Source organism: Triplophysa dalaica, chromosome 14 (assembly GCF_015846415.1).
Source record: "Triplophysa dalaica isolate WHDGS20190420 chromosome 14, ASM1584641v1, whole genome shotgun sequence".
NCBI classification, from domain to species: Eukaryota; Metazoa; Chordata; class Actinopteri; order Cypriniformes; family Nemacheilidae; genus Triplophysa; species Triplophysa dalaica.
In genome coordinates, this window is record NC_079555.1 from 1419902 (window position 1) to 1431700 (window position 11799).

At 37.3% G+C, this 11799-nt stretch overlaps 3 protein-coding genes across 5 annotated transcripts; 1 reads left to right on the forward strand and 2 right to left on the reverse strand.

The window, feature by feature from the left end:
- Nucleotides 1-49: 49 nt before the first annotated feature.
- On the reverse strand, nt 50-4218 carry dcun1d5 (DCN1, defective in cullin neddylation 1, domain containing 5 (S. cerevisiae)). Of its 3 annotated transcripts, none has more exons than XM_056766508.1 (11): nt 4081-4218; nt 3236-3280; nt 3099-3133; nt 2884-2986; nt 1590-1681; nt 1407-1477; nt 1223-1314; nt 1029-1137; nt 757-861; nt 514-616; nt 50-422 (listed from the first exon to the last, which is right to left on the reverse strand). In XM_056766508.1, the coding sequence occupies exons 3-11, from the start codon at nt 3115-3117 to the stop codon at nt 367-369; spliced, it is 750 nt and encodes a 249-aa protein (XP_056622486.1). In that variant the 5' UTR covers nt 3118-3133; nt 3236-3280; nt 4081-4218; the 3' UTR covers nt 50-366. The 3 variants fall into 3 exon arrangements, with proteins under 3 accessions (XP_056622486.1, XP_056622488.1, XP_056622487.1); XM_056766510.1 differs by having other exon boundaries at nt 3091-3133; XM_056766509.1 differs by having other exon boundaries at nt 4070-4185.
- A 29-nt stretch (nt 4219-4247) lies between these two features.
- Nucleotides 4248-8427, reverse strand: eif2a (eukaryotic translation initiation factor 2A). The gene is made up of 14 exons (XM_056766505.1): nt 8342-8427; nt 7691-7760; nt 7532-7603; nt 7328-7446; nt 7054-7153; nt 6879-6961; nt 6715-6788; nt 6470-6614; nt 6251-6367; nt 5454-6028; nt 5261-5374; nt 4849-4962; nt 4707-4772; nt 4248-4544 (listed from the first exon to the last, which is right to left on the reverse strand). The coding sequence occupies exons 1-14, from the start codon at nt 8367-8369 to the stop codon at nt 4479-4481; spliced, it is 1743 nt and encodes a 580-aa protein (XP_056622483.1). The 5' UTR covers nt 8370-8427; the 3' UTR covers nt 4248-4478.
- Nucleotides 8428-9282: 855 nt separating this feature from the next.
- On the forward strand, nt 9283-11046 carry serp1 (stress-associated endoplasmic reticulum protein 1). Its single transcript, XM_056765763.1, has 3 exons — nt 9283-9534; nt 9757-9832; nt 10535-11046. Exons 1-3 carry the CDS (start codon nt 9451-9453, stop codon nt 10573-10575), a joined length of 201 nt encoding a protein of 66 aa, XP_056621741.1. The 5' UTR covers nt 9283-9450; the 3' UTR covers nt 10576-11046.
- Nucleotides 11047-11799: the final 753 nt, after the last annotated feature.

Below are 11799 nucleotides of genomic sequence, written 5' to 3' on the forward strand. Positions count from 1 at the left end.
AGGGTTCTCTCAGCAGTGGGACGCGCTAAGACATTCAATGCAATTCAACTACATACAACTGCTTTATTTATTTGCTTTTCAAAACACTATAAACAAAAACAAAACAGACCGACCATCTCTTCGGAGGAAGAAAACAACACTGGCAATATAACAGTTGCAAGAATATGAAAAATATTTCCCCTTTTATTTGCTTTGTGACTTCTCTATGCCTTTTCCCATTTTAACACTGCAAAAGTCTCTGTGTCTGCGTTTTCAGCGTTGGACATGTTGAGGATCCCCAGTCCTTGAGAGGGTTGCCTTCTGCGGCACACCGAAAAACAAAAACTCCGATGTGCTTCAAACTCATCCGTGTATCTACAGTTCTTGCTATAATGCAATTCTGGCTTTATGCCATTCCACAAATTCATCCAGCATCACCGGCCCTGCGGGAGGTAGAGACGGCAGAGTCATTCAATAGAGTGAGACACAAATAAACACGACATGGACACATGACAAGAAAACCATAAAACGTACAAGCTCCGTCTTCGTCGTAGTTGCTGAGGTCTGCGTTAACCGTACGGCTAAACTCTAAGACGTTGTACCACTGGTCCTTGTTCATGACTTTATACTTTGATTGCTAAAAAAAGAGAAAATTTGTTTCTGTAAGTCATAGCACATTACAAACACAACTTTACAACATCTGAAACGGCACTGAGGGTTAGTAAAAGACCAAGTTATCCCCGTATCTGTGATGTCTAGAGAGAGAAAAAGATAAACCTCCAGAAACTGATTGAACACAGGGAACAAGGGCCACGTCCTCCCGAGCAGCAGCGCCAACATGGATTTTGCTGTGTCCATATCAAGACTACGCTGATCTTTATCCTTCCAAATAAGATGTTAAAACAGACGTTGAAAATTACATCCTGAAATTAAGATCCATTCCAGACTAATAGAAAAAGATCCAAACATTACACTTAAAATTTCACTCTTATAAAATAATAAAAATGACTTTATTCTTCATATAAGACTCTAGACAAGATGTCTCTTACCCTGGCGAAGTCAAATGCGTATCTGTAAATGTTCTTAAATAGAACTGGGTCGTTCAGTTGAGAACGCATGTAGTCCAGTTTACCTTGTAATCTCTCTGTACAGTCACATCTGTAAACAAACACAAAGGTTTAAATCACCTGTGCAATCCACAATGTGTCGTGATGTGGAGGATGCGTGAGAAGGGAATACTTACTGTAGTGATGTCATTCCTTTCACCCATTCTTCTTTCGTGAAAAAACCCATATTTGTCGCTTCAAGCTTCCAGGCTAAAACTAACATAACAATCTGAAGGGTCACAGACACACAGTGGGAGTTATTTCAGTGATTAATACAGAGAATATATTAATATGATAATATGAACAAGGAATGATGCTTACATTTTCTGGCTCTACACCGATGTCCTCACAAAACTTCTCCATGCTCTCTGGACCAACAATATCATCTGACCCTGGACACATTTAAAACCATGAGAAAAAACAGAAACTCATTAATAAAACATTATTGCACTTCTATTTAGAATGAGATGTATTTACTACAAGAGAGGTTTGATATTGACATACCTGCATATTCATAAAACCAAGCGAGACATTTTTTGCTAGAGAAATGATCCTCTGGGTTCAACAGTCGTCCTGGAGTTTGTGTCCTGCAGTAACTGAACATTAAAGAGATAAATGTGTGTTCTCCTTTAGAGAGATGTTTTATGAGCACACTCAACATCAAGACATCCTTCTCAAAATCTACTTACACTCAGGCCCGGACTGTCCATCGGGAGAACCGATTCCCGGTGGCCTGTCGACTGATTTGGCCTGCTGCCAGCCAGCTGTGGCAGTTTTTATAGACAAATGTCGATAGCATGCTATTGTACTGCAAACGTACATTGCTCGCACACAGATTTATTTTGCTCTCGCTCAAAACTGGACGAGTGCTGCTTATGCCCAGAGAATCAAAGGGCACGCGTCCACTTTTGTGCAAGAGAAATCCGCTTGCGTGCGGAGAGGTTCGTGCTCACACATCAATATTGACGTACTTTCGTGTAAAATAACGTGCTCTTGACATTTGTCAGTAAAAGACTGACATATAGTTGGCTTGACATTGGACATTCAATATTGGTGAATTTAGGGACCGTCAACAAAGTGACATTCACATTTCTAACGTCAATAGCAGTAAACAGGAAAACAGTCATAAAGCAGTGCAGGAGAGATTATTAACAGCACGATTCAACTGCTTCTCTACACATACAATTTAAGCATATAATGTGTTTTTGTTGTTTTATTATAAAACTTAGATTCAGAATTTAGATTCAGATTTAGAAGATTGAATGAATCTTCCGTTTAAGATATACTTGCGGTATAAATCATTTTAACTTGCTTTCGTGGTTTGGCCACATGATAAAATTTGTTTTCTTGGACCTTTTTAAGCCCAACTGTATTTATTTTGCTCATAAACAATGAACTGTCAGTTTAATTAAGCATTGATGCCGCATTCTATGACGATTACAAAGCATTCTACATAAAAAAATAGATTGGTGGTTTGTGGCCTGGATGAGTGTGGGATATCCCGGCCTGATTTTGTTTCCCAGTCCGGCCCTGCTTATACTATATGCTTTTGTCAGTTTATAGAGTAAACATTTTTGGGTGTTCACTTGTTCCCTCTGGACCATGACATATTTCTTGAACCTCTTAATTTTCTTAAAACATAACCGTACAGTAATATTACTTTGATATTTCTCTGTATACGATATTGATAAGTGACTGTGGATAGAAATTAAATTTTCACTCAAACACACAGATTTGAAGAAACACACAGCCACTTTTAAAGCAGAATTTAAAAGTAAAAAGGATAAAAAATTATTACCTGGTGATTTTACACTTTCTGATATTAGGGTCTTCAGAACCAGATGACTTTCTTTTCTTTTTTACAGGCATGATGGAACCTCGGCCGGGTTGATTTGGTCTTCCTGAACAAATCAAAAACAACCAAAATGAACCAAAGCAAAACGCATCTTTCCTTACCATCCAAAGCACAATTTCAGATCCACTAAAGAGCAGAAACAAGCTATACCTGTGTACCTTTGGAAAATTTGTCCATTCAAGTTAACCAGACACTGTAAATGAAAACAAATATCACATATAAAAAACTATGCAAGAAGCCCGTAACTGTAATTTTTGGATGCCAAGAATCAGCCGTGAACCTATCATCTACTCACAAGTCAAAGGTTGGTCTCAGACTTCCTTATGCTCCCTGTCCACAACTTGAAAAAGAAATCAATGTTTATGAGTGTTCACAAGATGAAAAAACAGAACAGTCCCAAACCTTTGAACAACATGGTATATGTGGAACAATGGAAGAGGAGAAATTCAGCTGGTGTTATTGGTAATTGACAGTTTGTAGGTTTAACTCTGTCAAAGGTTTATAAACATTTTGCCTAAGACGTGTGCCTCTGTTTCAAGTTTGATTTTGATGATTACTTTGAGAAAAAAAAGTCAAAATCTAAGATGAACTGAAGATGATAGCTTCATATTTTTCATGTTGTGTCACTGTCCTGTGTGTAAGAGCTGAGGATCTATGCTATAAATGACTAAGCTTTACACAGAGGAACAGCTAAGGCTCAAGGCATGTTTAGAAAAAAAAAAACGGAGACGAAGCACACAGAAACAAACAAAAAAATAGACATATGGTTATTATAACGCAATAAGAGTCAGACAGGAAAATCAGTCCTTGGTTATTTAACTTAACATGTTATTTCACACATGCGCAAAAAATCGTATAAACGATAAAAGAGCGAAATATAGAAACAACTGCATCGTCTTTGTGCGTGCTAAAATGGCTGAATCACCAAAGACTGAAACTCATTAAATGCGTAAAATACACAAACATAACAAAAACAAAACCATCAGTTAAACTCGATCAGCCGAACTGAATATAAAACACACAGACACATGAATGTGTTGTGAGACCATAGACCGGCTCATCTAAATATTACATGTAAACATCATTAAAAACCCTTAACAGATTTAAGATTTCATGTAATAAAACGTGCCTTTATCGAACCTGATATATCTGCAGGACGAAACTCGTCCCGGCCGGTTTACTAGTTAATAATTTTAGCTGAGAGATCAGCGGCGTTTGTGCTTGAAATAAGCGACTGCATTACTTTCACTGGGGAATGGACAACTGCTTCCGGGTTACCGGCCGACAAAATAGAAGTCACGCGGCTCGATTTTCAACATCTTTATTTTTGTGTCATCGGTGTTCTCTCGTGCTGTACATTACATTGCATAGCAATATTGCTTTAAAGAATGTCGTCATTATTTCAGGCATATACAAAAATGCAAGGCAGACTTTTATTTGGTGGTCATGAGGGGTTCATGAAAAACATCTCATATTGTCTCTCACATCTAACATGACTTGAAAATTGTTGACATATTTGAAAAGCTGGTAAGGTGTGTTTACACTCCTAATTCAAGGTCATCCAGCTCCTTCAGCAACTGGGCCTCCTTTTGAATCTTTTCAAGCTGTAAAATACAATTAAAAGCATTACAACGGTTTAAGTTAAGACCAACACCAAACAACGTGCCTGAATGGCATTAATCACTGCGTATGATATTTGTATAAGCATTGAAAATTCATCATTTTAAAAAGTGAGATGTCGATGAAATAAAGCTCAATTACAGTACCTGATTTTTCTGCATCACTTTTCCGGCCACTTGCTGTTCCTTTAGTTCATCAATGGCTTTGAGTTTCTGGAAGATTGTCAATTTAGATAATAAATGTCTGGTTGAATATTCTATATAAAATACAGCATATTTGAAATCGCACCTTTTTCAAGTTCCTGATCTTTTTGTCGATTTCAGGGTCTCCAGTTATCTCAGTAGCAGGAACAGAAGGGGCGGGGTCTGTAAGTGGAGGGGGAGCTTCATCAGACTTGCCATCCTGTAATTAAGGAATACAAATATGTTAAAAGAGGTGTTTGTAGGAGCAAACCAGATCAATTAATTCATAACATTTGAATCCTGTTATTTTGAAGTACCAATAATTACACTTATTTATTTATTACATTACTCAAGCAGCTTTATAGAACTATATATTTTTGGTATGTATTTAGTAACAGTTTTCACAATGCAGACTGCAGAGACCCTGTTCTAGAAGTCATTCAGTTCTAAAAAAACTTAGAAAAATAAACAGATATGATAATGAATGAGAAACGTGGAAACTCAAAGTAATCACGTGCCTGTTTGGCAGCTTTCTTTGCTTCACGTCTTTTCTGTTTTTTCAAAGCCTCTTTGGACACTTGCTTCTCTCCGGCAGCACCAGGCTTCATGTTCTGCGCTGGCTCTACTTCATGCTTAAAGAGACAAATGACTGTCATGATCTCTGTTCTCGGGACGTTCATAATCACAGAAATCAACACAACACAAGCTCACCAGTTTGGTGCTGGCGGTCAGGGGTTTGTTACGGAGAGCAGGTGGCCGATACGCCTGGGCAGGTTTGGCTTCGGTACTGCCCAGCTCACTCGGCATCGCTTGATATTTCACTGGCTTCTCTGGGAATGTTCCGGTAGGGAAGGGTTGCCATAACACTTCCCATAGCTCTTTATTGGACGGCGTCTCGTGCTTGTACAACACAGTGCCGGTGTAGTGCCAGATCTTGTAACCGTTGCTGACCCTGAGTCTGGGAGAGCAGGTCGCTGTCATTACATGCTCGCCGTCGGGGCACCAGGCGAAATGTGTTGTATCTTCAGCCTGGGGTTTGGACACCTGCTTGTATTTCTTCACATCCCAAACTTCCATCTGGCCCCTTAAGGTTCCAAAGCCTGCGAGAACCAGGATGTGTCCATGAGGGCTGTAGAAAGCTAAGTTACGGGGACCCGTGCCGAAGTCAAACACAGACTCACACTTGTGGTTAAAGATTGTGGCCTTGGCAGGCATAAAACCATAAACAACACAAAACTCGGTAGAGTTGGGGCTCCAGCACACATCATATATGGGTCCGTTCTTTGCTGTGCAAGTAGAAAAAAACAAAGTCACCATATGGGTCACAAAAACTATTTGTTAAGGTCATAACATTTTAAACTGTACACAGTGCTTGATTTTTCGTTCCTGTATACAAATGCTATGCCATAATATAAACCTGAATGAAATCAAATAATTTCAGTGAATTTTCTTTTAAAGACTCTTTTAACTCTATAGTTATGAATAATAGATGAACTGTCCGCACTCACGCAGTTGTACTATTGCACTCTCTCCATTGGTAGCAACATAATGTAACGTCTGTTGTCCATAATAAGACGCTCCTGTTTTATCGACATCTGTGCTGGCGGTCACCAGAACCGCAGTGGCTTTACGAGAGGAAGACAAAAGTGCACATTTGAAATTTACGGACAACATGAAGTTGTAATAAATAAAGGGAAATAATGTTTGTAAGGAAAGTGATAATGTACCTTTTGTGTTCCACAGCATGGTCACTTTATCAGCTTTGAAAAAGCTTTTGTTGGCCAGTGCAGCATTCGGACCACCGAAATTAGGATACTGATAGAGTCGCACAAAAGAGGGACAACCTTTGTTTCCAGGAACATAGGCGGCAATCTGCAGCAAAAAAAATATTATTCATCATCATTGATATTAATCATTTCTTTAACATCACACTCTGCAGTAATGTTAAACTTGATTTCAAGAATTCGGATACCTTGTTTGGCTGTGGCCCAGAGGACAACGCAAACTCTGACACTTTTTGAAGGTGAAGTTTGTTAGCAATCGTTTCTACACAACCAAACAGAAAACACGGTTACATTTTGACAAACGTCTTAAACAAACGTGTATAGCTATGCAAACTGTGTAAAAGGGTGTTACCAAATTTGTTGTTTTCAAAGAAGTGAAGTTCATTATTGACATTTCTAACAGCAATGTTTTCATCATCTGCCCAGCTTGGACACCTTTTAAAAAATATAATACAAACACGCACAAAAAAAATGTAAGTTAATATAAGAGAATCAATATAACAGTAACAAAGTTGAGAGTTACTCACCATCCCGTAATCTTCTTCTGATAGAAAGCTTTGACAAGGGATCCTGTCTGCAGGTTCCAGAGCTGCAGGTTTGCATCTTCCTGAGGATTATCCTGCGTTTCTGATAAACAAAAGAACAGAATAGTGACCGCAGTCTTGGAAAGTCAACCATAAATGCAAATCAGTTAAGAATCATGACGCAGGAGGTTGCAACAAATCTCTTGACTTGCTTTACCATGTAAAACTCAATGCAATGATTCAAATATAACAGGTTTCTTTAATATTAAGTTCTTACTGGTATATTGCTGCCAGGTGGCCAAAATGTTATTCAGAGGTGAGAATTGCAGCGCGGTTACTTTGGGTAGATCGAAAGACTTCACCAATTCACCAGACGGAACTTTGACCACTCTGACCCTGTCAGATAAACACAGCGAACATGTATTTACTCCAGGGTCCATTCTGAACACAGAGAAGTACACATTGCACACATCATACGTACTGTGTGCCATTGCACCACCCAAACAGAGAGCCGTCGCTGCTGAACACCATGTGTTTCCCTTGCAGTTCATCTCTGTGATGAATGAAACAGTCAGTGTTAATACAGACAACAAAGCTTAAAGTTAAAATCTTTCACTATAAAATAATGCCCATAACTCGCCTTTTAAATTCAGAGCTTTCCTGACAACTTGGTGGTCCACATAACAGTGAAGTGCCATCTGATCCTCTGACTGTTTGCAATGAAAATGTGAGTTAAATACAAGTACAGAAAGAACATCCTTGTTTGAAAGTTAACAAATGACATGAGGTTTAAATGTGAGGTAGATTTGGAGTTAGAAATCTGTACTCTGAATAATACTTGGGCATTGATTTATGAGAGGTACACTCATACAATTGTTGATGGGTGGGTTGTCATAAAGAAAGAGAGATTAAAAGACACATTAGCTAAAAATTCGTCTATAAATGACCCTAATAGGCAGAGGAAAAAATTGTCTAGACCTCTTGGTGATCCCATAGAAGCCATTTATCAGCGAAGCATAACATCAAAAAATAATATCGCGACTTTTCATTTTATATTTGCGCACGTGTGCACATTTTCACACGTTACATTTTCTCAATTATCTGAACTGTAACTGTGATCATGTGGCGCAAACTTATGAATGGCAGCCATCGCACGTAGGTGCTGGCAACACTGAAAACGTGAGAACAATTCACCGGTTTGTTATTTCGCAGCATGCTGGTGTCATACATGAAAGGTTTGTTTTTATGCTTCTGGAACAGAACATAAAACACTTTTTAGAGCAGAACTCACCTGCCAAATGAGGAATGGGGGGTGCCATTTTGAAAAGGAAATACGCGAGTGCGTGACGTCACAGAACCCCACGCCTACATCCACATTTGTCGCCCGAGTCTTGACGTAAAAAATGTCAAAATAAAATACGTATGTTTTAGTATATTTTACTTTTTAAGAAATACATATTTTCACATTTGTCTCAACGGCAAATAATTTCATCATATTTATTAACAAGGTTTGGTAAATTACTGTGATATGGATCGTTAGCATTATTTAAAGCAAACCAAACATCTCTTAATTATACTTGTACGTTTATTACGATTTGTTTGCTCGCTTTATGAAATAAAGGCTTTATTTTAAACGGCTGATTATGATTACGACTGTAAGTTCTTTTTATTATACACCAGTTTCGTTTTATTTGATTGGCTCAAGCACTAATGAGTAAAACAATGCGTTTTTCCTGGATAAGCATTTTGAAGAAGACTGTGTGGGAGAGGAAAACCATGAAAATATCCTCTAGAGGGCGCATAGCGGCTCAGAACTCAAAAAGATTAATCGAATGTCATTTCTCAAGACATATATGTGCATTTAAATCCACATTTTTAAAAAACATAAGTTTCACCAAGAAAATTAAATGAAAATCAATGCCGCAAGCTCCATTTAATAAACGTAAACAATAATGCAATCGGAAACCACTTTAGCATTGTGATTGGGCCACAACAACCTGCGTTGAGAAAAGTAACATGTATCACCTGGTAACGTCATCGGCTGATTACACTACCTGCTTTTTTGAATAGTAACAATAAAATAAAAACACCGACAATTTCAACAAGTGAATAGATCGAAAAATAAGGTTTATAAAAATAAGAAAATAAATACACTCTTCCTGACTGCTAAGCGTCAACTTCCGGGCCACATTTTCCGGAATTTTTGTGCGTGACGTCTTTCCATTCTTCCGAGTTGTCCACGTATCGTGGGTGGAGTAAGTTCTCTCGTATGCCCACGTAGACTTAAATTTGTACATCAGCGATATATCACACGTCAACAGATCACGCCAGACCTCTTGGACTTCTAACATTATTCACCGCTTTTTCTTTTATAATTAACATTTATCTTAAGAGTGAGAGATGGTGGCCAAACAGAGGATCCGCATGGCGAATGAGAAACACAGCAAGAACATCACACTGCGAGGCAATGTGGCCAAATCCACGGTATATCTCAACTTTGACTGCTTTACATCTATTAAAGTCAAGATTTTGTGACACGTGTCATATAAAAGAGGAGTTTTTGCATTTACTTTTAAAGTTATGTCTAGTGGACAGGTGTGTATTGAGTAAATATATTGTGTTTCATAGTTAAAACTGTTACTGCAATTGAGTTTTATTGAAAGCGTATCAAATGTTTTAAAAATGTTTGTCAATATGTTATAACAGAGATTTGCTCAGGAGGAGAAGGCAGTGGTTGGCCCATGGCTTCTTGCTTTGTTCGTCTTCGTAGTATGTGGATCTGGTAAGTTTACAATCAAATAATTCTGCTTTCATTTTAAAAAAGGTAATTGTTGTTAACTTGTGATGTGTCTTTTGGTTATAATATTAAAGTAGTGTTTTTAACCAAACACACACTGGAAGCAGTGAGCTAAGTCAAACAAGAGCGTTATTACATAACCCAGAGTTTTTAAAGAGACAAAGTGCATGTATGCCATGGTCAAATATCAAATCTGAAGCACAGACTTTGAACTTTTCATTTGGCAAAAGTTAAATTCTTCAAATACTGTGCAGTTAAAAAATGTTTCGGTTAGCGTTTAAATGTTGGGAGTAACAATAAGTGAAATCTATTCTGGACACATTTACTTGAAAACGTTCAACTTGAATTCTTTTAATTTGCATGAGAACCTGTTTACATTCACTTACACTGGTGCACAGTATTCTGCTGTTGAGCTTTTAGATATACTGTGTCTTCATTTTACTTAATTTTACGTATAAAAACAAGTTTCAGGTCAACATCTGGTTCGATTGAGCATGGCAATACTTTTCTTGGTACCATTACAGTTGTTCCCCGACCTCTTATAATCACCATTCAATTTAATGTCGGTCTGTACTGGATATTTTGCTTCTGATATGGTGTTGAGTGTTTAATGCATGACGATAAGCTAAGAAAGATTGTCAAGAACTTGAGAATGTCCTAATGTTTTCATCTCTTTTCTCATAACAGCAATATTCCAGATCATTCAGAGTATCAGGATGGGCATGTGAAGGGTCAACGACGTTACTTTGTGCTGTTATTCTCTTCTGGCTAAAGATCACCATTCCCCATTACTTGTTTAATCTTCATGTTTCTCAAGGTCTTTCACTACAGCAATGTGGTCTCCTGTGCCTTACTCCAAAACTGGAGGAACACTATCTTCTGAAACATTCCAATATGAGACTTATAAACAAAATTGCTGCTGACTTCATGAACAAGGCAATAAACTCAGAATACAGTTGACTGTTATGAATTGTTCTGTTTGTTTAATAGAAGTGCACCATTGTTCTCATTTGTTATAGATTTCGGACCAGTTCAGTATAATTGTTAATGTTATTTTGTATTTTGCACCTTTATTGGATTTCCTTCTACCATTGGAGCTGAATGTGTGTGTTCTTTAACTGTATGTTTATATAAATGAAGGTACAGATGTTTAGTTTGGTGTGTAGACATGAAAGGTAAAATAAAATGTACTTTCCCAATTAGGTGTCTTTATTAAAATACAAAAATGTTCCTCTCGCTTTTTTATCATAATATTTGCAAAAATATGTTTTTATATGACCAAATGCATTTCTTAAAATGCCTTATAATGAGAATGAAAATGTGGATTTGCAATTTTAACCTGAATATGTGTAGTATAGCAACGTTACCCACACTGTATCATGTGAAGACTCTGCTGGCCTACGGTTGTGTCAAGATTAAAAGAACCTTGTAGGAGTCCTACAATATCGACTTGGACTTCTTTGAAAGGCTATAGATTCACGATTTAAAAGTATATAAATATAAGAGCTTCTGGGCTGAGAAGCACTGCTTTAATGTGATAGGGAGCGCAATTTTGTTTGACCATTAGAGGACAGCATTGCTGCAGCACATCATACTTTACAACTTAAAAATAGTTTTAAGTCTCTGTCTAATGTGAACATGAATATTTATCACAACATTTTCTCATTTAAGAAAGACGAATTATAAACACCTGAAACATTTAACAGACACTGAAACACAATGGATGTTTTTTGTATGTATTTCCCACAATGTCATATTTATCATAACATTAAAATATATTTTAAAATCCAACTACCGAGCTATGAAACAACAATTGCAAATATATATTTAATTAAACATGTCAATGTTAAATATGATTATATAAAAATAAACTGATTTATGTAACTTTGTTTTATATCACTCTGAATCTTTTCTTTGTTTTCATATATTGGGACTACAACTTGAAACGTTTT